At 42.4% G+C, this 25,087-nt stretch overlaps 1 protein-coding gene across 6 annotated transcripts in view; it reads right to left on the reverse strand.

Annotated features, from left to right (window-relative positions):
- Positions 1-25,087, reverse strand: part of LOC122698568 (nuclear body protein SP140-like protein) — a 91,588-nt gene that overhangs the window by 41,167 nt on the left and 25,334 nt on the right. For 2 of the 6 annotated variants that reach the window (XM_043909743.1, XM_043909740.1), the window contains exons 2-11: positions 18,762-18,924; positions 17,197-17,365; positions 15,092-15,175; positions 13,581-13,631; positions 13,241-13,312; positions 9,190-9,339; positions 8,588-8,671; positions 6,366-6,512; positions 5,574-5,657; positions 530-583 (exon numbers count right to left, since the gene is read on the reverse strand). In XM_043909743.1, coding sequence (XP_043765678.1) covers positions 530-583; positions 5,574-5,657; positions 6,366-6,512; positions 8,588-8,671; positions 9,190-9,339; positions 13,241-13,312; positions 13,581-13,631; positions 15,092-15,175; positions 17,197-17,365; positions 18,762-18,924 — 1,058 coding nt within the window. The remainder of the gene's footprint in view (positions 1-529; positions 584-5,573; positions 5,658-6,365; positions 6,513-8,587; positions 8,672-9,189; positions 9,340-13,240; positions 13,313-13,580; positions 13,632-15,091; positions 15,176-17,196; positions 17,366-18,761; positions 18,925-25,087) is intronic. The other 4 variants (XM_043909742.1, XM_043909744.1, XM_043909745.1 and 1 more) reach the window with 4 other exon arrangements.

The raw sequence follows: 25,087 nt of genomic DNA on the forward strand, positions 1-25,087 counted from the left end.
AAGCTTGTGTAAGAGGGTTAAGGATAATTCTCCCACCAGGTCACCCTGTGGCTCCATCTGACCTGGTGGTCAATGTTGCTCCAGGAACCACCCCCAAGGCTGGAAGTGGGCACAACTTTGCTATGGAAGGCACTCCCTTTGGTCACTAGCTTTTACCCTTTCCTCTTGTCTGTACATATTAACATTCCTGCTTTCACTCTGTTTCTTATCCAGAGAGACCGTGGAAGCAACAATTTCAACATCAGAGCCTCCATCAGCTGGGCCCTCAATGAGCACCCCTCCAACCTGGAAACTGCTTTATCCTTTTATGTGAATGAAGAATAAACTTGTACTGCGCTGCGACACTCAACTTCTTGAGGTTTCTGTGTTACATCAGTTAGCCCAGCTCACCTAATTCAAGATAAATGTGAATTATCTAAAATACTTACAAATTTGTAGCTTCATTTTCAATGATATAACCAAAAAGTTGAAGGAGGGTTTTGTAGCAAAGAAAGATATTTGTAACAGCATGAGTTTTAATTGTTCTTACGTCTCTTCCTACTGTTCATTCTGAAAATAGACATGCTTCCAATGGCTGACGAATCTAGTAAGTAAAGGAAAATAAAACCAATAATCTATATCAAAAAGAATTATGAGCTTATGAATACTCACATTACAGACAGGATGTAGGCTATAAAGATGCAATGATGAACATTACTGTCTCGTCTCATCTAAGGGAAAGAGATCACTACCAAATGGAGTGAAGATCCCCAATCCTTCAGCCTTAGTTGCAAAGTCAAAGAAGTTTCGAAAACCAGTATTTTTTCACAGGATTGCAGCTAACTAATTTGGACTTCGGCAGCCATGAGTTCAATAAAATATTTATCACAGTTGATGTGAATTCACACAATTTGCTGCAGCAACACTAACACCGTCTATTTGAGAATGAGATGCGGTCCCAAACTTATTGGGTTGTCTTGTAATCTATAGGATATACACCACACTGCCTTTCTAAAATAATAAAGCATTATTATTTTACATCTGGCTTTAAAATTTTTATCAATTTTTATTGGGGTATAGTTGCTTTATAACGTTGTGTTAAAGATTTTGAATAAAGGATTACAAACGTTTCCTAAGAGTCCAGATTGTTAGTTCTGTCTCTTCTGGTAAGTTTCTGTAAGTTTCCATATATGATGTGTAATGGGCTTCCCTGGTGGCTCAGATGGTAAAGAATCCACCTGCCAAGGAGGAGATATGGATTCAATCCCTGGGTTGAGAAGATCCCCTGGGGAAGTGAATGGATTCCCACTCTGGTATTCTTGGGGCTTCCCTGGTGGCTCAGGACGATAAAGAATCTGCCTGCAATGTGGTACACCTGGGTTTGATCTCTAGGTCGGGAAGATCCCCTGGAGAAGGGAATGGCCACCCACTCCAGTATTCTTGCCTGGAGAATCTCATGGAATGAGGAGCCTGGTGGGCTACAGTCCTTGGGTTCATAGAGTTGGACATGACTGAGCAACTAACACTTTCACTTTTATCAACAGGATGTGTAAAAGACCCTTAAGTGTTTATGTGCTGGAGTTTTCTCTTCTGTGAAATGAGGGAACAACAGTTTTCTGACTGATATTTTAGGCTGTTATGAACATAAAAGGATACTTTATTTTTGAAGATATTTTTGAATATGACTATAGGCCAATGCCATGTTGCAGGTATGTCATGTTGGAGTCCTACCCAGTACTGCCTTGCACTCTCCACGTGAATTCATAAAAGATACTCTTGAGTGCATGCATGCATGCTTGCTAAGTCACTTCAGTCTTGTCTGACTCTATGTGACCCTGTGGACCCTAGCCCACAAGACTCCTCTGTCCATGGAATTCTCCAGACAAGAATGCTGGAGTGGGTTCCCATACCTTCCTCCAGGAGATCTTTCCTGACCCAACAATTGAACCTAAGTCTCTCACATCTCCCCCATTAGCACGTGGGTCTTCACCACTGTGCCAACTGGCACTTTACCAGTGCGAACTGGGAAGACCAAAAGACCCTCACACCTGGAAAGATCAAAAGACCCTCAAACATTACCAATTCCAGTTTCCTCATCTATAAACCTGGGAGAACTTGGTTACCCTCACTCCCTGTTAAGGTTTTTGTAAAAGCAAAATGAAACTTTATTTACGAAAACCCTATGGGAAATCACTGTTAGCCAATGATCCAACTACAATTAGGGTTTGAGAGTATTTGGTCTGAAGCCATTTTTCCATCAATAATATAACAGAAGCACAAATTACTCTGTGAAGACTTTCTAAGTTGGGGACTAAAGATAATATTAACAATGAATAGAGGAATACCGTGCTTAGTACGCTCTATAGAATAAAAGCATGCTGGAGAATAGGTACACTATTTCCACTCTTTAGCATTAATAGCTGTGATGGTGTGTACTAAAAATATCATTTTACTAGCATATTTTTACTACATTTTCAATATAGCAACTGATTGGGCTCGCCCAGTTAAACAACAGTTTATATATAATATCTTTTTGCTTCTTTCCATTTCCCAACATGGCCAGAGAAGTTATATGTGGAAAGTGATATCCTAGAAATAATTAAATCAAGGCATATGGAGAATGATCAGAATAAGATTCATCAGGAAAACAGAACTCTGGATTTAGACTCTGGATATTTGTGGTCCAGGGCTGCAATCCTGATCTTCCTACTTGAGCCATCTGGGATGGAAAGATGATGTCTTCTTGGGTCTCTCCTCCCTCACTTGATGCTAAAGACTCAAGGTTATTGGCCTCTGCACAAAGGAACTTCTTGAGGAGTCTGGGGTGTGACCAAGGAACCCACTGGGCAGGAAATTCCCTAATAAGAAAACTCAGAAAGTCTTGAAAAGCCAAGGAAAGTGTGGCTTGTACATCTAAGTCACCTCCCATTTAGGTTAGTGATGCTCCAATCCCCTATCTCCAGAACAGAGACAATTCAAATGCAAGGGGAGACTTTGCTCTACTTGAAACTTAACCATCCTACCCTTCTCTGTCTTCTACTTCTGACCCCTTCTATTGTCTTTTTCACATGTCATTCATCTGGTGTTTCTCACATAGGGTACCTTGGAAACCTGTTCAAGACTGAGTCTCCTCTTCCCACCTCCTCCCACCCCCTGCCAACCTGGTGCCCTTGAACTATTTGCAAGCCTGGAAAATAATCTCATGTGTCTGAACCATAGATATGTTTGGGAACTACCTTTTAGAGCCTTTTACCTACTCAACTAAGGTGAAAGTAGAAGGTGGACTTCCCAAAAACTGAAGCAAATTTATATTTTACTTGGGGCTTCCCTGGTGGCTCAGATGGTAAAGACTCTGCCTGCAATGTGGGAGACACAGGTTCGATCCCTGGGTTGGGAAGATTCCCTGGAGAGGGGAATGGCAACCCACTCCAGGATTCCTGCCTAGAGAATTCCATGAACAGAGGAGCCTGGCGTGCTATAGTCCATGGAGTCGCACAGAGTTGGACACAACTGAGCAACTAACATATACTTGATAAATCTAGTGAGTAAGTAGATTGAATGTTTTTTTAAAAATGTTACTCTTTTGTAGCATCAAGATCAAGGAATATTTTTGCTTCTTTTTAGGACTTTTTCTAGTGTGTTTCTATAAATAGGTATGTTTCTAATATTGTCTGGGTCTAGAAAGTAGAAAGGGAGGAAAAAATCACCAATTTGTACACTACAGAAATACAGATCTTATGGCCACTCTGGCTGCCGCCAGGACTGAGGAAACAACATTTAGATAATTTTGAGTTCCAATTTTACAAAGGAAATAATGCAGAATCCAGAATGCCAGCTTTGTTATTCCCTTTCATCTCTCATGAGACTTATTAGAGACCTTGAAACATTTATGTGATTGTGTTTTCTCATCTAGAAACAACGATAGCAATGTTCATCCTGCTTACCCTTTAAGATTGTAAGATTGTTTGCAAAAGTCCTTTGAAAAATCACTTTATATGCCATGACTTGCTGAAGAATTGTCAAAAACACTTTGGGTTTCAGAATACCTTATCTGAAGTCTTTATTTCTGGTAACAGTAGATAGCTAGATGAGTTATCTTGTGACACGATTCAAGTTTGTGATCAAATAATAATATGAAAGTGAAAGTGAAGTCACTCAGTCATGTCCGACACTTTGTGACACCATGGACTACCAGGTTCCTCCGCCCATGGGATTTTCAAGGCAAGAATACTGGAGTGGGTTGCCATTTCCTTCTCCAGATAATAATATGACTTTCCAATAAAGGAATACAGTTCACATTTGAACAATATGGATTTGAGCTACAAAGGTCCAGATGAGACTCAGATTTTTTTTTTTTTTCCTGTAGAAAACACTACATCACTAGACAATCCACTGTTGATGGAATTCATGGATGCAGAAACTGAAACTCGAATACTTTGGCCACCTGATGTGAAGAGCCGACTCATTAGAAAAGACCCTGATGCTGGGAAAGATTGAAAACAGGAGGAGAAGGGGCCGACAGAGGATGAGATGGTTGGACGGAATCACCACTGACTCGATGGACATGAGTTTGAGCAAGCTCTGGGAGTTGGTGATGGACAGGGAAGCCTGGTGTATTGCAGTCCATGGGGTCACAAAGAGTCGGACACGACGGAGTATCTGAACAACAACGCATGGATGTGGACCTGTGTATATGGAGGCTGACTATAAGCAGATTGTCGATTGCACTGAGAGTTGGTGCACTTAACCCGTGCATTGCCAACCATATTTAACTTTCTGTTCTTGGTAGAAGTCACCATGTAAATCCAACATTTTGGGGCTTCCCTGGTGGCTCAGTGGTAAAGAATCCATCTGCCAAGCAGGAGACTCGGGTTCAATCCCTGATCCAGAAAGATCCCAAATGCGGCAGAGGAACTGAGCCCATGTGCTACAGTTGCTGAGCCCGTGCTAGAGAGGAGCCCTAATTACTGAGCCCATGTGCCACAATTACTGAAGCCCACACGTCCTAGAGCCTGTGCTCCCCAACAAGAGAAGCCACTGCAATGAGAGAAGCCCAAGGACCATCACTAGAACTAGAGAAAAGCCAAGGCAGCAATGAAGACCCAGCACAGCCAGGAATAATAAATAAATAAAATTATTGAAAAAAATCTAACATTTTATAGACATAGCAGGTAGTAGTTTTAAACACACTCATTACTTTGTTAATCTATTTCTATTATATAATAAAATGGAAAACATGTATTAATTAACGGGACCCATCAGTTAATAGTGGAGAAGGAAATAGCAACCCATTCCAGTATTCTTGCCTGGGAAATCCCATGGACAGAAGAGCCTGATGGACTAAAGTCCTTGGAATCGCAAAAGTGTTGGATACGACTGAGCAACTAAACGGCAACAACCATCGGATAATAGACCTCATCCTCAGATAGAGATTTCATATCATCCTGCATTTCCCATAACAGTAAAATTCAGAGGATACGATTCCAAGAAAAACTGGGTCCGTGGTTCAGAAGGGACTCCGAGTAAGATGCTCCAGAAACAGTAGTGCTCCTGCAGATTCCTGCAGCCCTGGCCTTGCTCTCCCCCTTCCTTACCAGTTATCCTTCCTGGTGTTGACGTGGAGGGTTCTGGGAACTCATCTCCATCACTGGATTCTGCAGAGTCCTCACTGCTGATCACTGCACAGAGGAACAAACCCCCTTAGGATCTCAGGGTGGAGCCCACGCAGCAGGAAACCCCAGAATGAGAGCAGCGGGGAGAACTAGAAGCTAAGTTAATTCAAGGCACATGGTCTGTGCTTGAATATGGGTGAGCTGCAGGCTGCTCCCAGTCCTGCATGGAAGGTGACGACGCTCACACACAGAGGGCAGCTCTGCCCATCCTGCCCACACTCCCCTCCCCCACCCTCCTGCTACCCCTCACCCCCACCCTAGACCTACCTCTGACCCTCTACTCCATTCTACCTCTTTCTTTCATTCTCATTTTACCTCTTCACTTTCCTCTTGGCCCCTTTCCCTTACTTATGCCTCTCTTTCCAGGAACGGTATCGCTTGACACCTCGCTTTGTCTTTATGTGTTTCTTTTCCATCTACTCTCTTGAATATCTTGGCTCTCTATTTTTTCCCCCCTTTTCTTTCTTTCTCATACTTTCCTCTCTTACTTTGGAAAGTCTCCTGGGCATCAGTATTTGTTACCCATCATCTGTCTTCTGATACTTCTCTGGTCCCTGGGGAACCTCTTCCGCTAAACTCACAGCACAAGATGCTGGTTCCCTGCCCTTCCTTCCTCTGCCCAAGGCCACCTGGACTGGCTGGCTGGACCCTGACGCCCCAGCCTCTTGCCTGGTTCCCTTGATCCCTGCTCCATTTTCTCTCTGTCAGCCTTACCTATTATGTTAGACACCTGCTTGTAGTTAGTCCTTGCTTGGGCTTGCAGTTGAACTTCTGAGTTAAAAAATGGCTTTTCCTTCTTTATATCCACTAGACGGACAGAACAGGAATTGATTTGTAGTCCATGGTTGGATGGCTTTGCTCCTGGATCAAATTTTAACGAATGAAAGCTTTTAATTTGTCTCCCCAAAAAAGGAGCTCACTAGCGTTGAAAGTGAAAGTGAAGTTGCTCAGTCGTGTCCGACTCTTTGCGACCCCGTGGACGGTAGCCTACCAGGCTCCTCCCTCCATGGGATTCTCCAAACAAGAATACTGGAGTGGGTTGCCATTTCCTTCTTCAGGGGATTTTCCCGACCCAGGGATCGAACCCGGGACTCCTGCATTACGGGCAGATGCTTTAACCTCTGAGCCACCAGGGAAGTCTTCGTCCTGTGATCTTACTGCAGAGAGAGGTTCCACCCCACCCTTCTCCTTTTTCCTGCTCAACTCTGTCCCTTCCTTCATGCCCTTCTCAACTCTAAATGGAATCAGAGCTTTCCTAGTGGCTCAGAGGGTAAAGAATCTGCCTGCAATGCAGGAGTCTGGGTTCGATCCCTGGGTCAGGAAGGTCCCCTGGAGAAGGGAATGACAGCCCATGCCAGTATTCTTGCCTGGGAAATCCCTTGGAGAGAGGAACCTCGTGGGCTACAGTCCAGGTGGTTGCAAAGAGTCCGACATGACTGAGTGACTAACACTCTTAAGTGGAATCAGTCACTTTTGTTCTGTCTATTCTTTCGGGGGCAGGGCGGATACGGATTTAGCTTCTTTTATCAACATTATGTGTGCAATAGTCATCTGTATCCAGTTAAATATATTTTCTCACTGTTGTGTAACATTCCATTACAGAAATTATCCATTGACAAATAAAACTAAAAAGTCTCCATTTGTACTGGCTCAAGTTTTAGACTACGACAAATAATGCTACGATAAACATTCTTTTGTGTGTGTTGTGATAATATACATTTCTGTTGACTTGTTGAAGAGTGTAATGCTAAGTCATAGGCTACCTGTATTTTCTACTTTGGAAGATTATACAAAACTGTTTTCCAAAAGCATATGAAAAGGCAGGGATGGTTGAGAGAGCTTGTCAAATTTAAGTAACTAAAAGGAGTTTGGTGTGATGGGAATGTAGTATGATGGGGAAATACACAGCTGGTAGGTATGTGTCAGTACTCCATACCTGCAGCTTTGATTTCATGCCGAGGGCCACAGGAAGGTGCGTGCATGAGTGCTAAGTCATGTCTGACTCTTTGCCATCCCATGGACTGTAGCCCGCCAGGGTCCTCTGTCCATGGGATTTCCCAGGCAAGAATACTGGGGTGGGTTGCCATGCCTTCCCCTAGGGGATCTTCCCAACCCAGGGATGGTATTGGGCTTTAAACAGGAAAACCATACGAACTGGTCTGCATTTTGGAAAGGTCTACTGAGCTAAAATGCAGAGAGTGAATCTGAAGGAAGTGAGACAGGAGGGAAGAAATGAGCAGGAGACTGTTCTTCTATTTGACGTGAGAAGTGACAGGATGTGGATTATAGCAAGCCTAGTGGTAAAGAACTCGCCTGCCAATGCAGGAGACTTATAAAAGACACTGGTTCAATCCCTGCGTCAGGAAGATCCCCTGGAGGAGGGCATGGCCACCCTCCAGTATTCTTGCCTGGGAAATCCCAGGGACAGAGAAGTCTGGCAGGCTACAGTCCACGGGGGTAGCACAGAGTCAGACATGACTGAAGAAACTTATCACGGGCATGGCAAAGAATGGAGAACGATTGGACAAGCTGGAAATATTTTAAAGTTAGAATTGATGGAAGTGAGAAGTAAAACCATGATTGGTTTAATCTGCTCAGTTTTGTGATTGTTAGTTACTTATATAGCAATAGATAGTTATAGATACAGCCTCTGAATTGAGACGTCCAACAGATTTTTTTTTTTTTTTTTTTTGGCCATGCAAAGGAAAACTTTTAGGCTCTTAGAAAAACAAAGATGTTAATTAGAAAATTGGTAAGATATGACACTTCCCTGGCAGTTCAATGGTTAAGACTGCATTTCCAATGCAGGGGACATGGGCTCAATCCCTGTCCAGGAAACTAAGATCTCACAAGCATGTAACATGGCCATTAAAAAAAAAAAAGATAAAATAAAAGTTAAAAAAAGAAAGAAAATAGGTAAGGTAAGTAATAATTACTTTCTTTGTTAGAAGGCAATGGGTTGGGTGTCTCCTCCCCAGCATCTGCATCATTTGATTGGATAGGTGTTGCTTCACAGAACTCTGAAGATAAAAAAGACCACAGCTGACATCCAACAGAGATTTGCTTTGCCCTATTTCCATTTTCTTGCATCTTCCCCAACTTCTCTTTCCTTCTTATTTGTCTACTTTGAGCCTGTCTGCATTTATTGCCACCTTCACCCCATGAAAGTGCTGCGCTTCATTGATTCTGGGGCCAACCTCTCCCTGACTCTTGTTTCTGTTTCTCTTCCTCTGTGGGTCTGGGACACTTCACCTTCTTAGTTTTTCTTCTCTCACTTTCTTCCTCCAGGTCTTTCCCATCAACATATCAGGGCATGTTCCTGCCCTCAGTGACTATGTAATTTCCCCTTTCTTTGTTAATAGATGTTTCCTTGAGTGGTACATGAATTCATTCTCTGTCACCAGTCAGGACCTCTTGACCCCTTCAAGAGGGTAAGGACTGAATCCCTGGGCAAACCACCCAGGACCAGCATGTCCTGGACATACCCTTCCCCCGTGGCGAGCATCTCTGCTCCCCAGGCAAAGCCAGCCAGCCTTACCTGATGGTTCAGATTCTTGGTCACATTGTTCATTTGCTTGTTGGCTTTCCAGTGCATCGTTCTGGTTGCTGGGTGTATCGTTCCTGTTTGCATTTATCTCTTCTGTTTCACTGAGGTGATCTGAGAGTCTATTTTCAGGGGAGGCTGTACCTAAACCACAGTTTGATTTATAAATATTTTATTTTCCTCCAACATCCAGCAGAATCCAACAGGAAGATACAAAGCACTCTGAGCTTTTAAAGCAGAGGGAATTTAATCCAGGGATTGGTTACACAGCTGATGGAAGAGTGGAGAAGACCAAGTGGAAGAATGTGACGACCACAGACCACCCAGGACCAGCACACACACCCTTCCTCCATGGCAACCATCTCTGGTCCTCACTGATTCCATCAACCCCTCCTACTCTTGTTCCCTCCAGCCTCAATAATGTATGAACACACAGACATATTTTTCACTGCAGTTTGGATTTTTCTCTCTTAGTGTTATTTTTCTGAACAAAGTAATTTACATGAAGCATGATTTAAAATTATTTCCCAAAGTTTTAGTATGAAATGTGGGTCCTGGTGCCTGTTTTGTGCCACATCCTCAGGCCTGGGAGCCTCCCCTTGGGGTGGGGGGCGGGAGGGAGACACAGCGCTCCTCTCACCTGGGCACGTCAGCCCACCTTGTCGGGTCAGATGCTCAGACACATTTACTGCTGTGTATCATTTGGGTCCTAGGTTGAAGTTTCTCTCTTTATATTCCTTGCTCCCCACCATCAAGATGCTCTGGGATTTCATTTCCTGGCAAGGTTGCCCCCAGACCCACGCTGTGAATTTCAGAGAACTTCATCGCCTCCTCCTGCCACACCCTACACACACACACACACTGAATCCTTTCTCTTCTGCTCATTACTTGTCACAATTCCATCCGCTTATCCTTTCCAGTTTCCATCAGCTGTACTAGCAGATGCATGGCTAATATGTATTCAACCATATGTATTTTCAACTATTAACTTTTTGAATAAATGTGATTTGTTAAAAGTATTGCTGTGTTTTTCAGCAAAGGAAACTGTAAACAAGAATGGGGGAAAATAATAGCAAAGGAAATAACTGACAAAGAATTAATTCCCAAAATATACAAGCAGGTCATACAACTCAATACCAGAAAAAAAAAAACCCAATCAAAAAGTGGGAATAAGACCTAAACAGACATTTTTCCAAAGGAGACATACAAATGGTTAACAAACATATGAAAATATGATCAACATTGTTCATTATTTTAAAAATGCAAATTGAAACTACAATCAGATACCACCTCACACCAGTCAGAATGGCCATCATCAAAATGTCTACAAACAATAAATGCTGGAGAGGATGTGGAGAAAAGGGAACCCTCCTGCATTGCTGGTGGGAATGTAAATTGATACAGCCACTATGGGAGATGGTATGGAGATTCCTGAAAAATCTAGGAATGAAGCCATCATATGACCCAGCAGTCCCACTCCTAGGCATATACCCTGAGGAAACCAAAATTGAAAAAGACACATGTATCCCAATGTTCATTGTGTCATTATTTACAATAGCTAGAACATGGAAGCATCCTAGATGTCCATCTACAGATGAATGGATAAGGAAGCTGTGGTACATATTTACAATGGAATATTACTCAGCCATAAAAAGGAATGCATTTGCATCAGTTCTAATGAGGTGGGCGAACTTAGAGCCTATTATACAGAGTGAAGTAAGTCAGAAAGAGAAATATAAATATTGTACACTGACACATATATATGGAATCTAGAAAGATTGTACTGATGAATTAATTTTCAGGGCAGCAAGGGAGAAATAGACATATGGACATGGGGTGGGGAGGAGGGAAAGGATAAGATGTAAGGAGAGAGTAAAATGGAAACTTACAATACCATATATAAAAGAGATAGCCAATGGGAATTTGTTGTATGACACAGGGAACTAGAATGGGCTGGCTCTGTGACAATCTACAAGAGTGGGATGGGGAGGGAGATGGGAGGGAGGTTTAGGGGGGAGGGGACATGGTGTACCTATGGCTGATTCTTGTTGATATTTGACAGAAAACCACAAAATTCTGTAAAGCAAATATCCTTCAATTAAAAAAAAAAAACTAAAGTAGCAAAAAAGTATTATTGTGCTTTCAAAAATCACTTTGAAAGTTCTTCTTTTATAAAAGCATATTACTAATTTAGAACATTCTTTTTAAAATAATACATCCCTAAGGGAAGCTACATAGTAAGAGCCTTTCATATAGGTAGTTCCCCGAGACTCCTCTATGTTCCTTATTTACTAAGGTGAGTCATGGAATAAAGACTTAAAATTTGTTATAGACTAGTGTGTTGTAAGCAGGGAAAACTATGATTTTCGATTTATCTTCCTGGGCCAGAAGGTGGCATTGCTTTTCTCACTACTTTCCCAGCCTGGGGAATCAGTAAATCCAATGAACACCTATGAGAGAAAAAAATCCCGAAGTGTACCATGAATGTAACAGTTAAAAGCTTGGACTCTGGCACCAGAGACAAATAAAGATGATGATTAAAGGTAGTAATAACAACAAGTGCATGGAACACCGATACAGCTCCAGACACGACTGTGAATGCCTTATACGATGTAACTTATTTAAAATCCATCACCCGCTGAAATAGGTGCTATTATCATGTCCATTTTATAGATGATGAAAATGAGGAACAAAGAGGGCTAGTCACTACCCCAAGATCTTGTAGAAGCTGAAGCCAGGCTATGGGCCCCTGAATTCCTGCTGTAACACTGCTCACAGCAGCACTCAATCCTGATTTTCAGTTGGGTGAACTTGTACAAATAATCGAATTCTCTAAGCTGATTCTTTTTCTTCTGAAAAACAGGGGTAATATATACACATTTTCAGGTTTGGGGGCAGATTAAATAAACTACTGGCTGCATCAATATATGGGATACCATCATCAAAAAAATCAAATCTTTATGATCAGTGTTTTCAATTAACAGTATATTTTTTGTACCAGTACTTTTTATTCAGGGAACAAACATGTACTGAATACCTTGTTGTTGTTTAGTTGCTAAGGTGTGTCCTACTCTTTTGCAACCCAATGGACTGTAGCCTGCCAGGCTCCTCTGTCCACGGGATTTACCAGGCAAGAATACTAGAGTGGGTAGTCATTCCCTTCTCCAGAGGATCTTCCTGACCCAGGGACTGAACCTGGGTCTCCAGCACTGCAGGCAGATTCCTTTTTAAAAAAATGAATTTATTAACTTTAATTGGAGGCTAATTACTTTACAACATTGTGATGGTTTTTGCCATACATCGACATGAATCAACCATGGGTGTACATGTGTCCCACCATCCTGAAACCCCTCCCACCTTCCTCCCCACCCCATCCCCTGGGTTGTCTTAGACCACCAGCTTTGAGTGCCCTGCTTCATCATCGAACTTGCACTGGTCATCTATTTTACATATGGTAATATACATGTTTCAATGCTATTCTCTCATACGTCCCACCCTTGCCTTTCTCCCCATAGTCCAAAAGTCTGTTCTTTACATCTGTGTCTCTTTTGTTGTCTTGCATGTTGGTCATCGTTACCCTCTTTCTAAATTCCATATATATGCGTTAATATACTGTATTGGTGTTTCTCTTTCTGGCTTACTTCACTCTGCATAATAGGCTCCAGTTTCATTCAACTCATTGAAACTGACTCAAACGTGTTCTTTTTTGTAGCTGAGCAATATTTCATTGTGTATTTGTACCACAACTTCCTTATCCACTCGTCTGCCGATGGACATCTAGGTCGTTTCCACGTCCTAGCTATTGTAAACAGTGCTGCTAAGCCACCAGGGAAGCCCAGTGAATACCTAGTGACTGTTAAATGCATTCCCATCCTTGTTCCATTTCATAGCCTCATGACAATCTACCTGTAATATCCCTACATTACAAATGAGAAAGCTGAGCAATAAAATTTAAATAATAACATCATTAAGAATGTTAGGGGTTAATTGAAGTTATGGGAGGACTCGCCCCCCATCGCCCCCTGCCCCGAAGAATGCCCATCACCTGCTTCTTCCACCACTCTGGTTGTAGCACTGGCCTCTGCCAGACATGACATCGAAGCCCCAAGGTCACTGCCTGATCAAACGAAACAGAACAGAAAACGGTGAAGTCAGCTGCTGGGGCGAAACAAACAGGCCCAGAGTCTTTGGGGACTGGCAGCAAGTGCATTTAGGGAGTCCGGAAGCAGCGACCTTCCCAGCAACTCAGAGTACTGACCCTTGGAGAAACTGCAGATGCAAAGACTGACAAATTTCTGATACAAAGAAGCAGCCGCTCCACCCCCAGCACAGCCTGGAAGGGGACATAAGCGGCAAAGCATCACAGAACAGAGCCAGCAACAGACCATCATAAGATGAGGATTCTCCACCAGACCAAGTCAGGCCTCCAGAAGTTCCTAGGGGGAAAAATTAAAAATTTATTTCATAAATTGAAGTAGGGGCTGTGCCACCCTCCCCTAATTCCCTTTTTCTTTTTTTTTCTTTCTTTCTTTCTTTTTTTTTTTTTAAATAAATAAGAAGCTTGAGACCCCCAGTAGACAACAATACAGAGACCATCTGGGCCTGGTGGATCTCATCCAATTCTTGCAGCCAGACCCCAAATCCTCAAGTGGAAGGCAGGTCAGGGGCACTCTTGGCTGAGAGGGCTTTGGCCAGGCCATCTCACTGCATGATCTCCACCAGTCATTCAGTACCTAGCGATGGCTTATCTTGACTTCCCAGCTGTGGTGAACTGGCCTTGGTCCCTAGAGGGGCCCTGACTGGTGACCTTACCTCACTTCCTGCAAAGTTCCCACCCCCTCTTCATCCATTCCCTCTCTGTACAGGTCTGTTTAATCTGTCTTGTTAGCCTCTCCCTGAGGATTCAACGTCTGATTCTCTTCCACTTTCTCCAGAATGGCAACCCACTCCAGTACTCTTGCTTGGGAAATCCCATGGATAGAGGAGCCTGGTGGGCTACAGTCCATGAGTCGCAAAGAGTGGAACATGACTGAGTGACTTTCACTTCACTTCCCTCTTTGTATATTTCCCTCCTTTTGTTTCAGGGTTCTGTCTGTCCCATTAGGCTACCAGGGAGTATCCAGGGTTGAAAACACAGGCTCTGGGTTCAGAATGCCTGGTTCCATCCTTGCTCATTTGGTCCCAGGCCAACTACATACATGGTCTCTCTAGATTTCAGCTTTCTTATCTGCAAAATGGGCACGTAAGTGATAATACCGTCCAATGGCACTACACCCACAACTGCCAGAAGAACCATTCAATCACATGAGCTGTTCTTAACTTGCTTGTTTTTGTTGTGTCCTTGACCCCTTTCTCCTTTCATTTCTTCTTTTTCTTCTCCGCTCTCTCTTAAATACCCACGTCTCCTCCGTATCTCTACCATTCCTCATCACTGAATCCCTATGACTGCCTTTCTCCTTGAATATTCCTGCTCTTGAACAACCTCCCCCACACTTAAATCAGTCCTTTCTTCTGCCATCATCAACCGCCTTCACTTTGACATTGACCTTGGGCCCATAATGATTAGCCCATCACACCTTCACATTGATCTTCTCCTATAGGATTCTTTCTAAATCACAATGACTTCCCGGCAGTCATTCTCTTTAATCTGGTTACTGACACCCTGGGTTCCTCTTCCTTTGACTTGGTATTTGGGGCAACAGCCTCTTGTCATAGCCACTCCTCGAGGACTTAGCCTCTGGTTAGATGCTCATACAAACACCCCTGCCTGCCTTCTCTGTGGTCCTTCATTGTTTCTTCCCTGATTCTCAATCTTTTCTCAGGACTCGGGCCTCCCCCTCCCCTTCTCCTTTTCCTCTTAGCGAGGGAGAATTGGTTTGTTCTTGATCTCAATCACCTTGCTCAAGGCTCAGTCGGATGGCAGGCCTCTCCTCCCTCTCTTCTCCATCAATCTCTTCATAACTAAGTTTCTCTTGGATTGCTGAAGAGAGGGAGAGCAAACACAATTAGAGATCTCCACCAGAGACCAGAAACATCATCTCAGAATTGCACGTTTAGGTATTTTCAGCTCTCAGGTCACTCAGAGCCCAGTGGATCCCAACCTTCATGGTAAAGCTCCCCCATCATCCTTGGACAGAAAAGAGAAACTCCCAGCAAGGGAGCAGTTATGTTCCCTGCACAGAAATGAGCCACTCAAACATAAGGACAAAGGAGTCCTGGGAACATCCTAAGGCTGTCAGTCATGTACAATAAATGTCACACCATGCGAACAATACATGTCAAGATAAATAAGAGAAGTGAAATGTGTTAACTGCACTGTTCAAAACATAAGAAAGAAACACATTTCTTCTGGAGCACAACTAGGATCCTAGAGAAGTGTGTGTGTGTGTGTGTGTGTGTGTGTGTGTGTAAAAGAGAAAGCCCAAAGGCTTTAAAGAGGGCTCTAGATAAGAGGAGGTTTAGGCTTAATTGTGTTGGGGAGGATGCTCAGTTTCCAAAGAGACAAACCAGAGGGGGTGGGGGGGGGGGGCGTGCTGGAGTTGCTAGTCAGAGCTCCCAGAGTGGTCCAGATCCCACAAAAAAGGACACTCTGAAGCTGCATGCAGGGATTGCCTATTGTGGCACTGCAGGGCATCCCCACGACTCCTGGACCATGGACCCAAGAGGCTGCCAACAAGAGGAGGCCAGGACAGCAGCCCAGAGACCCTGCATGTAGGTAACTTAGCAGATGTAGGAGGAAGGAAATAAACCAAGGAGCCTAGTAGGTAGATCACTGCCAGGAGTCTAGGAAGGAGACATGGTGGGAGGCTGCCTCAGAGCTGATGGCAGGAGCGCCTCCTGGGAAAATGCCCATTAGGGGGTGAGATGGACAGGACTGTGGGAGCCATGGGTACTCCTTTGTCTTCCCCAGAGCATGGGTCAAGTTCCAGCAAAATCAGATGGCTAGTATGAGGAGGACAGTGGCCCAAAGCCCAGAAAAGGTGAAGGAGGCCTGAGGGCGGGGGGACTTCAGCACATGAGACAGGGATGAGGGGGGAACCTGGAAACAGGAGAGATATCATGCCCTGGACCACTGTCCCCATCCTCTGGAGTTTAGTCACTGACCCAAGCTCTTGTGGACAGCAGTGACCTCTGCCAGGGGCAGGGGGTTGGCAGCAAGTGTAGATATGAGTCACCATCATTTAAAAAGGATAAATTATAACTTCTCAGCAAAAGTCAACATTTAGTTATACACGGCACCAAAAATAACCCCTGGAAGAGAATAGCCTTTGTGATTATTTGAGGAGAAAATATGATTAAAACCATTTTTCCTTTAAGGGAAAATTTGATATAAGTTAACTTTTGTGCTAATTACTCTAGAAATTGATGAAAGTGGCCTTTCTTCTGTGTTACCAGGTCAACCCTGGGTTTGAGGGCTTATAATGACCTGCGACTGGGAGGGTCTACCTACGGACTGTTCTTGGGTCTTCTTTGAATCACCACATTCTTGGGTTGTGGTGATTCTTATATCTGGCTTGTCCCTCTAGGCGTCCCTGAAAGCTATGATTCTGGAGTTTTTGAGATACTGACCCTGTTGATCATTGTTTCTAAGCCAGGATGGATCCTACACCCACAGCTAGACTTGAGATGGGTAGTAATCAGCTCAGTGGACTGCTGTGTAGGCTACTGCTGGCCTGTCATTTGTCCTTCTATCTAAATCGGATGGCACTGCGGCTCTGGTTCTCCTGGGAGTCCAAGTGTCTAGTTAAGCAGACCTCCAGGTTGGTGTTGTACCACAGCCTTTATAACATGAGCTTTGAGAAGAACTTGGTGGCTCAGATGGTGAAGAATCTGCCTGAAATGTAGAAGACCTAGGTTCAATTTGAGAAGACTCAAGTGTGCTCTGTTAACTGTTATAGCCCCGCTGCTCAGCACCAGTTATGGCACGTGATGGGAGCTCAATATATCCTTGTTGAACAGAATTGACCTTGAACATCAAAAGGTAGAAAATAAGCTAATTACCTTTTTCAAAGCTTTGACGAACATGATTTAAATCAGGATATTCCTGCATGTTGGCGTCGCTGAACAATGCTTCCAGAAGCGAATTGTTAAATGTCTTCTCCAGCTCACTGAGAACCTTGTACACCACTCTTGGTACAGGAACCAGGTTTCTACAAGAATCTTGACAGTCCTTAAAAACAATGAATGAAGAAAAGGATAAATACAGACTTCCAAGTTACAAGAGAGCCCTAGAAAGAGATGTCAAGTTAGTATATTCCAATTTCCATACATATTCCATACATAATACATATGTATTACATATGGAATATTACATATTCCATACACACATGATATATGTATTCCATACATATATTCCAATTTCCATATCTTTTCATGTAGAGGTTTAGCATTTCTGCATATTTGTATGACTACTAACTGAAACAATAAATCCTCTCTTCTTAAAACTATCAATTTGTGAATCTGATCTCCTCACCCTAACTTATATTAGATGTAAGAAGGCACAATTCTGAAGATTAAAAGTGGGTTTAAAGTTAATGAATATGTAGCTAAGAGCCTGGTCAACTCTTTGAGGAATAGACTTGGCAAGTGATAAGCAACTATTCTGTTGACTGGACAACTCCTGCCCCTTCACCAATACTGACTTGGCCTGTGGGGAAGAACTCAAGGAAGCCAGGTGACAGTTCTCCATTTTGTGAACTTGGCCACAGGGAAAGCACGTTCGGAAGACAAGCTGAAGACTTGCACCTCTGTATCTCCAACAATGCCTATCATTAAAATTAACTCAAAGCCCGAGACTCCATAAAGAGCACAAATAAATACATAATTAAGGAAATAAATAAATGGAAAAACAAAAACCCCTGTTGGGGAAAGAATAGCAAGCATCTATTCCCAAATTTGTCCTAACAAGACATCAGTTCCCTGTGGGTTTCAATGTTCTCAGATCTAAATTGCTTGGTTTAGTCACTGTGACCCCATGGACTATAGCTCGCCAGGCTCCTCTGCCCATGGGATTCTCTAGGCAAGAATACTGGAGTGGGTAGCCATTTCCTTCTCCAGGGGATCTTCCCAACCCAGGGATCAAACCCAGGTCTCCTGCATTGCAGGCAGGTTCTTTACCCACTGAGCTATGAGGGAAGCCCAACTGTTTAAATTGATGTTCTTCAAAAAGAAATGCTGTGTCAATTATTATTTCACTAAATCATCTCATTTAAATTATTCATGAATTTATTACACTTACTTTTAATTCTTAGTTTACACTGTACTATGTGTATTAAACATCTGTGGAGCACAATTGTTTTAGATCCAGCCTGCCTGACTCCAGTGGTCGCCAAGAGCACCATCCCTTCAATTAGAGGAAGGACTGTCTCCAGTGATGTATGTTTCTACCCTCTCCCTTTATACCTCACAACAATACTTGAGCATTTGCAGCAATAGTTAAAAAGTCTTCTATTCATAGGACACCCCTCAGTGAGCTAGCTGTGTCCTGACTTTTGTGTTTAGGATAACAAAGCATAACTTCGTTTGGGGCTGGTTTACCAGATGGTGACATAAGAAACCTCACTTACTTCATACATTTTATTGGTGATGAGTTCGCGGTCACGAAGGCACTCAAAGAAAGGAAATGTCTTTTTAATTGCAGTTGAAATCTCCACTTTATGTCTTTTGAAGTGCCTGAATATAGTCTCAAAGACAAGCCTTTCTTCCATGTTCTGAGTTTCTGTAGACATCCTAAGGAAGAAGAATATCATGTGAAAATGGTCATCAAGATTCTGAGATGCTTGTGGAGGCTGTAACATTTTATATATAAAGGATAGATTGTGAAGAACCAACATATATAAAATAAGTGGTTTCAGTAAAGAAATAAAAGCAATTGAAACAACAAACAATGATATAGTTGAAGAAAAGTGTGGAAGTTAATAAAGACTGAAGTACAGGACTAAAGAAGTCCATTTCAGTATGTCACAATCAAAACCATCATAAAGATATCCGCCTTTGTCTGGTGTATTTGGGTCCTTTTCAGTACTCAAAATGCATCAGGGAATAATCACTTTATTGCATCAACTTCCTGTAAAAAAGGTTTCTGGTTAAACACTGCCAATTAAAGAGAATCATTTATCTTCTCTTTATTATTGTCACCACCTCCCACTAAAAATGCTAATAAAGGGATTAGATTTACAATGACAAGGAGAGTGGCAGGGGGCAATGAGCAGATAAAAGATTTCTATCAAAATTTATGAGACAAAAAGTGATCAGAGGATCGCTAACCACTATTGTAGGTGGAAAACACTCCCAGAGGTCAGGAAAGCAACCAGTGAGTCCTGCAGAACCCTGGAGACCCAGTGGAGATCACAAGGGAGACATGTGGAAAACCCATGTGCTATTTGAAAAATTAAGAACAGAACATCACACCTTCCACCCTCAGTTTCCATCCTGACCACTTGTACCCAGACAGCTGCTCAGAGGGAAACAGTGCTATCCTTTTTGTAACCATATGTTAATTTTACTTGTTACTGGACTTCACACAGCCTTCCCAGGTGGCAGTAGTGGTAAAGAACCTGTCCGCCAGTGCAGGAGATGCAAGAGATGTGGGTTCAATCCCTGGGCGGGGAAGCTCCCCTGGAGAAGGGCATGGCAACCCACTCCAGTATTCTTGCCTGGAAAATTCCATTGACAGAGGAGGCTGGTGGGCTATCATCCATAGGGTTGCAAAAAGTCAGACATGACTGAGCATGCAGGCATGATTGGACTTCATATTCCCTGGTGGCTCAGATGGTAAAGAATGTGCCTGCAATGCAGGAGACCTGGGTTGGTAAGATCCCCTGGAGAATGAAATGGCTGCCCACTTCAGTATTCTTGGCTAGGAAATTCCATGACAGAGGAACCTGGAGGGCCATAGTCCATGGGTTTGCAGAGTTGGACGTGACTGAGTGACTAACACTTTAACACTGTATGCATGAAAACAATACATCACATGTGCTTTGTGTCTGACTTCTTTTGCTCATCATCCATGTTAGATGAACAGAAATTTAGTTCTTTTATTGTTGAAGATATTCCATTGTGTGGACCTACCACAATCTACCTATTCATTTTCCTGTTTATGGACATTTGGGTGGATTCTAGTTTGGGACTAGTTTGAATAAAGCTGTGGTTCTTGTACAAGTTTTTTGGTGGCAAGATGTTTTCATTTCCCTTCAGCAAATAACTAGGAGTGGAATTGTTGGGTCATTGTGTAGGAGTATGTTTAATAGTTTTAGAATCTGTCAAACTATTCCAAAATCTGTTAGAAATAGGTTTTCTAGTTTTAGCCATTTTAGTCTGTAATATGTAATATGGTATTTCATATAGTTTTAACCTGTGTTTTTTTAATGACTGATAATATTGAGCACACTTCCATTTGCTCATTGGTTACTCATAATCTCCTTTTTTGAAATGCCTTTTCAAGCCTTTGGCCCATTTATATTATTGGGTTGTCTTTTATTATTTATTGATGTGTAGAAGTTTGTATATATTATAAAAGAAACATTTTGTTTAATATACATACTGTGAGTGAAAAAGCTGGCTTAAAACTCAACATTCAAAAACTAAGATCATGTCATTCAGTCCCATCACTTCATGGCAAATGGACGGGGAAACAGTGACAGACTTTATTTTCTTGGGCTCCAAAATCACTGCGGACAATGACAGCAGCCACAAAATTAAAAGATGTTTGCTCCTTGGAAGAAAATCTGTGACAAACCTAGACAGTGTATTAAAAGAGCAGAGATATCACTTTACTGACAAAGGTCTGTACAGTCAAAACTGGTTTTTCCAGTAGTCATGTATGGAGGTGAGAGTTGGACCATAAAGAAGGCTGAGCATCAAAGAATTGATGCTTTTGAACTGTGGTGCTAGAGAAGACTCTTGAGAGTCCCTTGGACTGCAAGGAGATCAAATCAGTCAATCTTAAAGGAAATCAACTCTGAATATTGATTGGAAGGACTGATGCTGAAGCTGAAGCTCCAATGCTTAGGCCACCTGATTTGAAGAGCCAACTCATTGGAAAAGACCCTGATGCTCGGAAAGATTGAGGGAAGGAGGAGAAGGGGATGACAGAGGATGAGATAGTTGGATGGCATCGTTGACTCAACGGACATGAGTTTGAGCAAACTCCAGGAGATAGTGAAGGACAGGGAATCCTGGCATGCTACAGTCCATGGGGTCACAAAGAGTTGGTCTGAATCTACAGCGTATAGAAAGACTTGAAGTCAATTAGGAAAAATATTACCTTCGATTTTCTACATCTTTTGGTTTTCCACATATCTTTTAAAATTGATTTGTCAATGTTTACAAGAAAAGCCTTTTTGAGTTTTATAGATTTTAGATTCATTTGGTGAAAGGTGACATCTTAACAACATTGAGTTCAACCCATTTGTTTAATTTTCCTTAATCTTGCCAGAAGTGTTTATAGCTTTCAGTATCAGGTGGCGCAGTGGTAAAGGATCTGCTTGCCAAAGCAGGAGGTGCAAGAGATGTGTGCTCGATCCCTGGGTCAGGAAGATCTCCTGGAGTAAGAAATGTCAATCCACTCCAGTATTCTTGCCTGGGAAATTCCATGGACAGAAGAGCCTGGTGGGCTGCAGTCCGTAGGGTCACAAAGAGTTAAACATGACTGAACACACACACACACACACACACACACACACACACACACACAGGAGTCATACACTTCTTTCCTTAAACTTATTCTTAGCTATTTTATTCTTTGGGAGCCTACTTTAAGTGATACTGCTTTTTAAATTATTTCTAACAACTGTATGAACATAGAATTGATTTTAAGAAACAGTAGCCATGTGTTCATGACCTTCCTAAATTCATGTATTCCAGTAATATGTTTGTAGACTACTTTTGGATTTCATGGAAAAAAATAACCATGCCATCAGAAAATAAAACTCTTCTGCGTCTTCCTTTCCAAAACAGTTTCTTTTTTCTTTCTTCCTTATGTTGTTTCTAGCCTTAGAGAAAATGCATTTAATGCATTTAATGCATCAAGTATGTCGTCATACACAGATACACACACGTGACAGAGGAAGTTTCTGTTTGTTACTAGTTTGCTGAGAGTTTTATCATAGTCAGATATTGAGTATTGTGAAATGCACCTATTGTGGTGTTCATATGGTTTTCCTTCTTTATGCTTTAATCTGGTGAGTCAGATGCATTGATTTCCAGCGCCTCCTCTTAAGTAGAAACAGATAACCACAGATCAGCAGACTTTTGAGGAAATTCTCCAACTTCAGGAAGAAAGAATAACACTAAAAAGAGAAAAATGTTATACCCCAGGAGAAACAGAGATATTGTAGGAAATAGGAGAAACTTCCAAAACCTCTAATATTTTTAGAGAGATTTGAGAACACACATTGCACCCCTGGTTACAAAGAAAAAGGAACTAACAGAGAAAGAGAGAGTGGTATTAGATGTTTTTGAAAAATTGATTTTTAGAAATTTACTAAGATTTACTAAAATGGTTGTAAAATAAAGTTGGGAGGACTTCCCCAGAAAATTAAATAGATTGTTGTTCTTGTTTAGTTGCTAAGTCATGTCTGACTCTTTTGTGACCCCATGTATTGCAGCCTGCCAGGCTCCTCTCTCCATGGGATTTCCCAGGCAGGAATACTGAGTTGGTTGCCATTTCGTTTTCCAGGGGATCTTCCTGACCTGACCTGCATTGCAGGCAGATTCTTTACCATTGACCCACCAGGGAAGTCGAAAATAAAGAGATTAAAAGAACACAAAAGAGCAAATTTGAGAGACAATACAGGAGTCCAGGGCTCCCAGTGTAACTCAGCTTTTAAAGAATCCACCTGCAATGCAGGAGACCCTCAGTTTGATTCCTGGGTAGGGAAGATGCCCTGGAGAAGGAATAGTCTACCCATTCCAGTATTCTTGCCTGGAATATCCCCATGGACAGAAGAGCCTGGAGAGCCGTAGTCCATGGAGTCACAAAAAGGCAGACACGACTGAGTGACTAAGCACAGCACAGCACATAGGAGTCCAAGATTAATTTAGGGGTTTAAGGATGGAAGTTTGTGACATTGTACAGGAGACAGGAATCAAGACCATCCCTAAGAAAAAGAAATGCAAAAAAGCAAAATGGCTGTCTGAGGAGGCCTTACAAATAGCTGTGCAAAGAAGAGAAGTGAAAAGCAAAGGAGAAAAGAAAAGATATACCCATTTGAATGCAGAGTTCCAAAGAATAGCAAGGAGAGATAAGAAAGCCTTCCTCAGTGATCAGTGCAAAGAAATAGAGGAAAACAACAGAATGGGAAAGACTAGAGATCTCTTCAAGAAAATTAGAGATACCAAGGGAACATTTCATGCAAAGATGGGCTCAATAAAGGACAGAAATGATAGGGACCTAACCGAAGCAGAAGATATTAAGAAGAGGTGGCAAAAATACGCAGAAGAACTGTACAAAAAAGATCTTCATGACCCAGATAATCATGATGGTGTGATCACTCACTTAGAGCCAGACATCCTGGAATGTGAAGTCAAGTGGGCCTTAGGAAGCATCACTACGAACAAAGCTACTGGAGGTGATGGAATCCCAGTTGAGCTATTTCAAATCCTAAAAGATGATGCTGTGAAAGTGCTGCACTCAATATGCCAGCAAATTTGGAAAACTCAGCAGTGGCCACAGGACTGGAAAAGGTCAGTTTTCTTTCCAATCCCAAAGAAAGGCAATGCCAAAGAATGTTCAAACTACCGCACAACTGCACTCATCTCACACGCTAGTAAAGTAATGCTCTATGTGAACCATAAACTTCCAGATGTTCAAGCTGGTTTTAGAATAGGCAGAGGAACCAGAGATCAAATTGCCAACATCTGCTGGATCATCGAAAAAACAAGAGAGTTCCAGAAAAACATCTATTTCTGTTTTATTGACTATGCCAAAACCTTTGACTGTGTGGATCACAGAAAAGTCTTCAAGAGATGGGAATACCAGACCACCTGACCTGCCTCTTGAGAAACTTGTATGCAGGTCAGGAAGCAACAGTTAGAACTGGACATGGAACAACAGACTGGTTCCAAATAGGAAAAGGAGTACGTCAAGGCTGTATATTGTCACCCTGCTTATTTGACTTATATGCAGAGTACATCATGAGAAACGCTGGGCTGGAGGAAGCACAAGCTGGAATTAAGATTGCCAGGAGAAATATCAATAACCTCAGATATGCAGATGACACCACCCTTATGGCAGAAAGCGAAGAGGAACTAAAAAGCCTCTTGATGAAAGTGAAAGAGGAGAGCGAAAAATTTGGCTTAAAGCTCAACATTCAGAAAACTAAGATCATGGCATCCAGTCCCATCACTTCATGGCAAATAGATGGGGAAACAGTGGAAACAGTGGCTGACTTTATTTTTTGGGGCTCCAAAATCACTGCAGATGGTGACTGCAGCCATGAAATTAAAAAGACACTTACTCCTTGCAGACACGACTGAGCGACTGAACTGAACTACTTCTTGGAACGACCAACCTAGACAGCATATTAAAAGGCAGAGACACCAGCCCAGGTTGGATGCATGAGACAAGTGCTTGGGGCTGGTGCACTGGGAAGACCCAGAGGGATGGGGTGGGGAGGGAGGTGGGAGGGGGGATTGGGATGGGGAATACATGTAAATCCATGGCTGATTCACGTCAATGTATGGCAAAAATCACTACAATGTTGTAAAGTAATTAGCCTCCAACTAGCAAAAATAAATGGAAAACAAAACAAAACAGAGACATTACTTTGCCAACAAAGGTCCGTCTAGTCAAGGCTATGGTTTTTCCAGTAGTCATGTATGGATGTGAGAGTTGGACTATGAAGAAAGCTGAGCACCGAAGAATTGATACTTTTGAACTGCGGTGTTGGAG

The sequence above is a fragment of the Cervus elaphus genome, chromosome 8 (assembly GCF_910594005.1).
Source record: "Cervus elaphus chromosome 8, mCerEla1.1, whole genome shotgun sequence".
Lineage (NCBI taxonomy): Eukaryota > Metazoa > Chordata > Mammalia > Artiodactyla > Cervidae > Cervus > Cervus elaphus.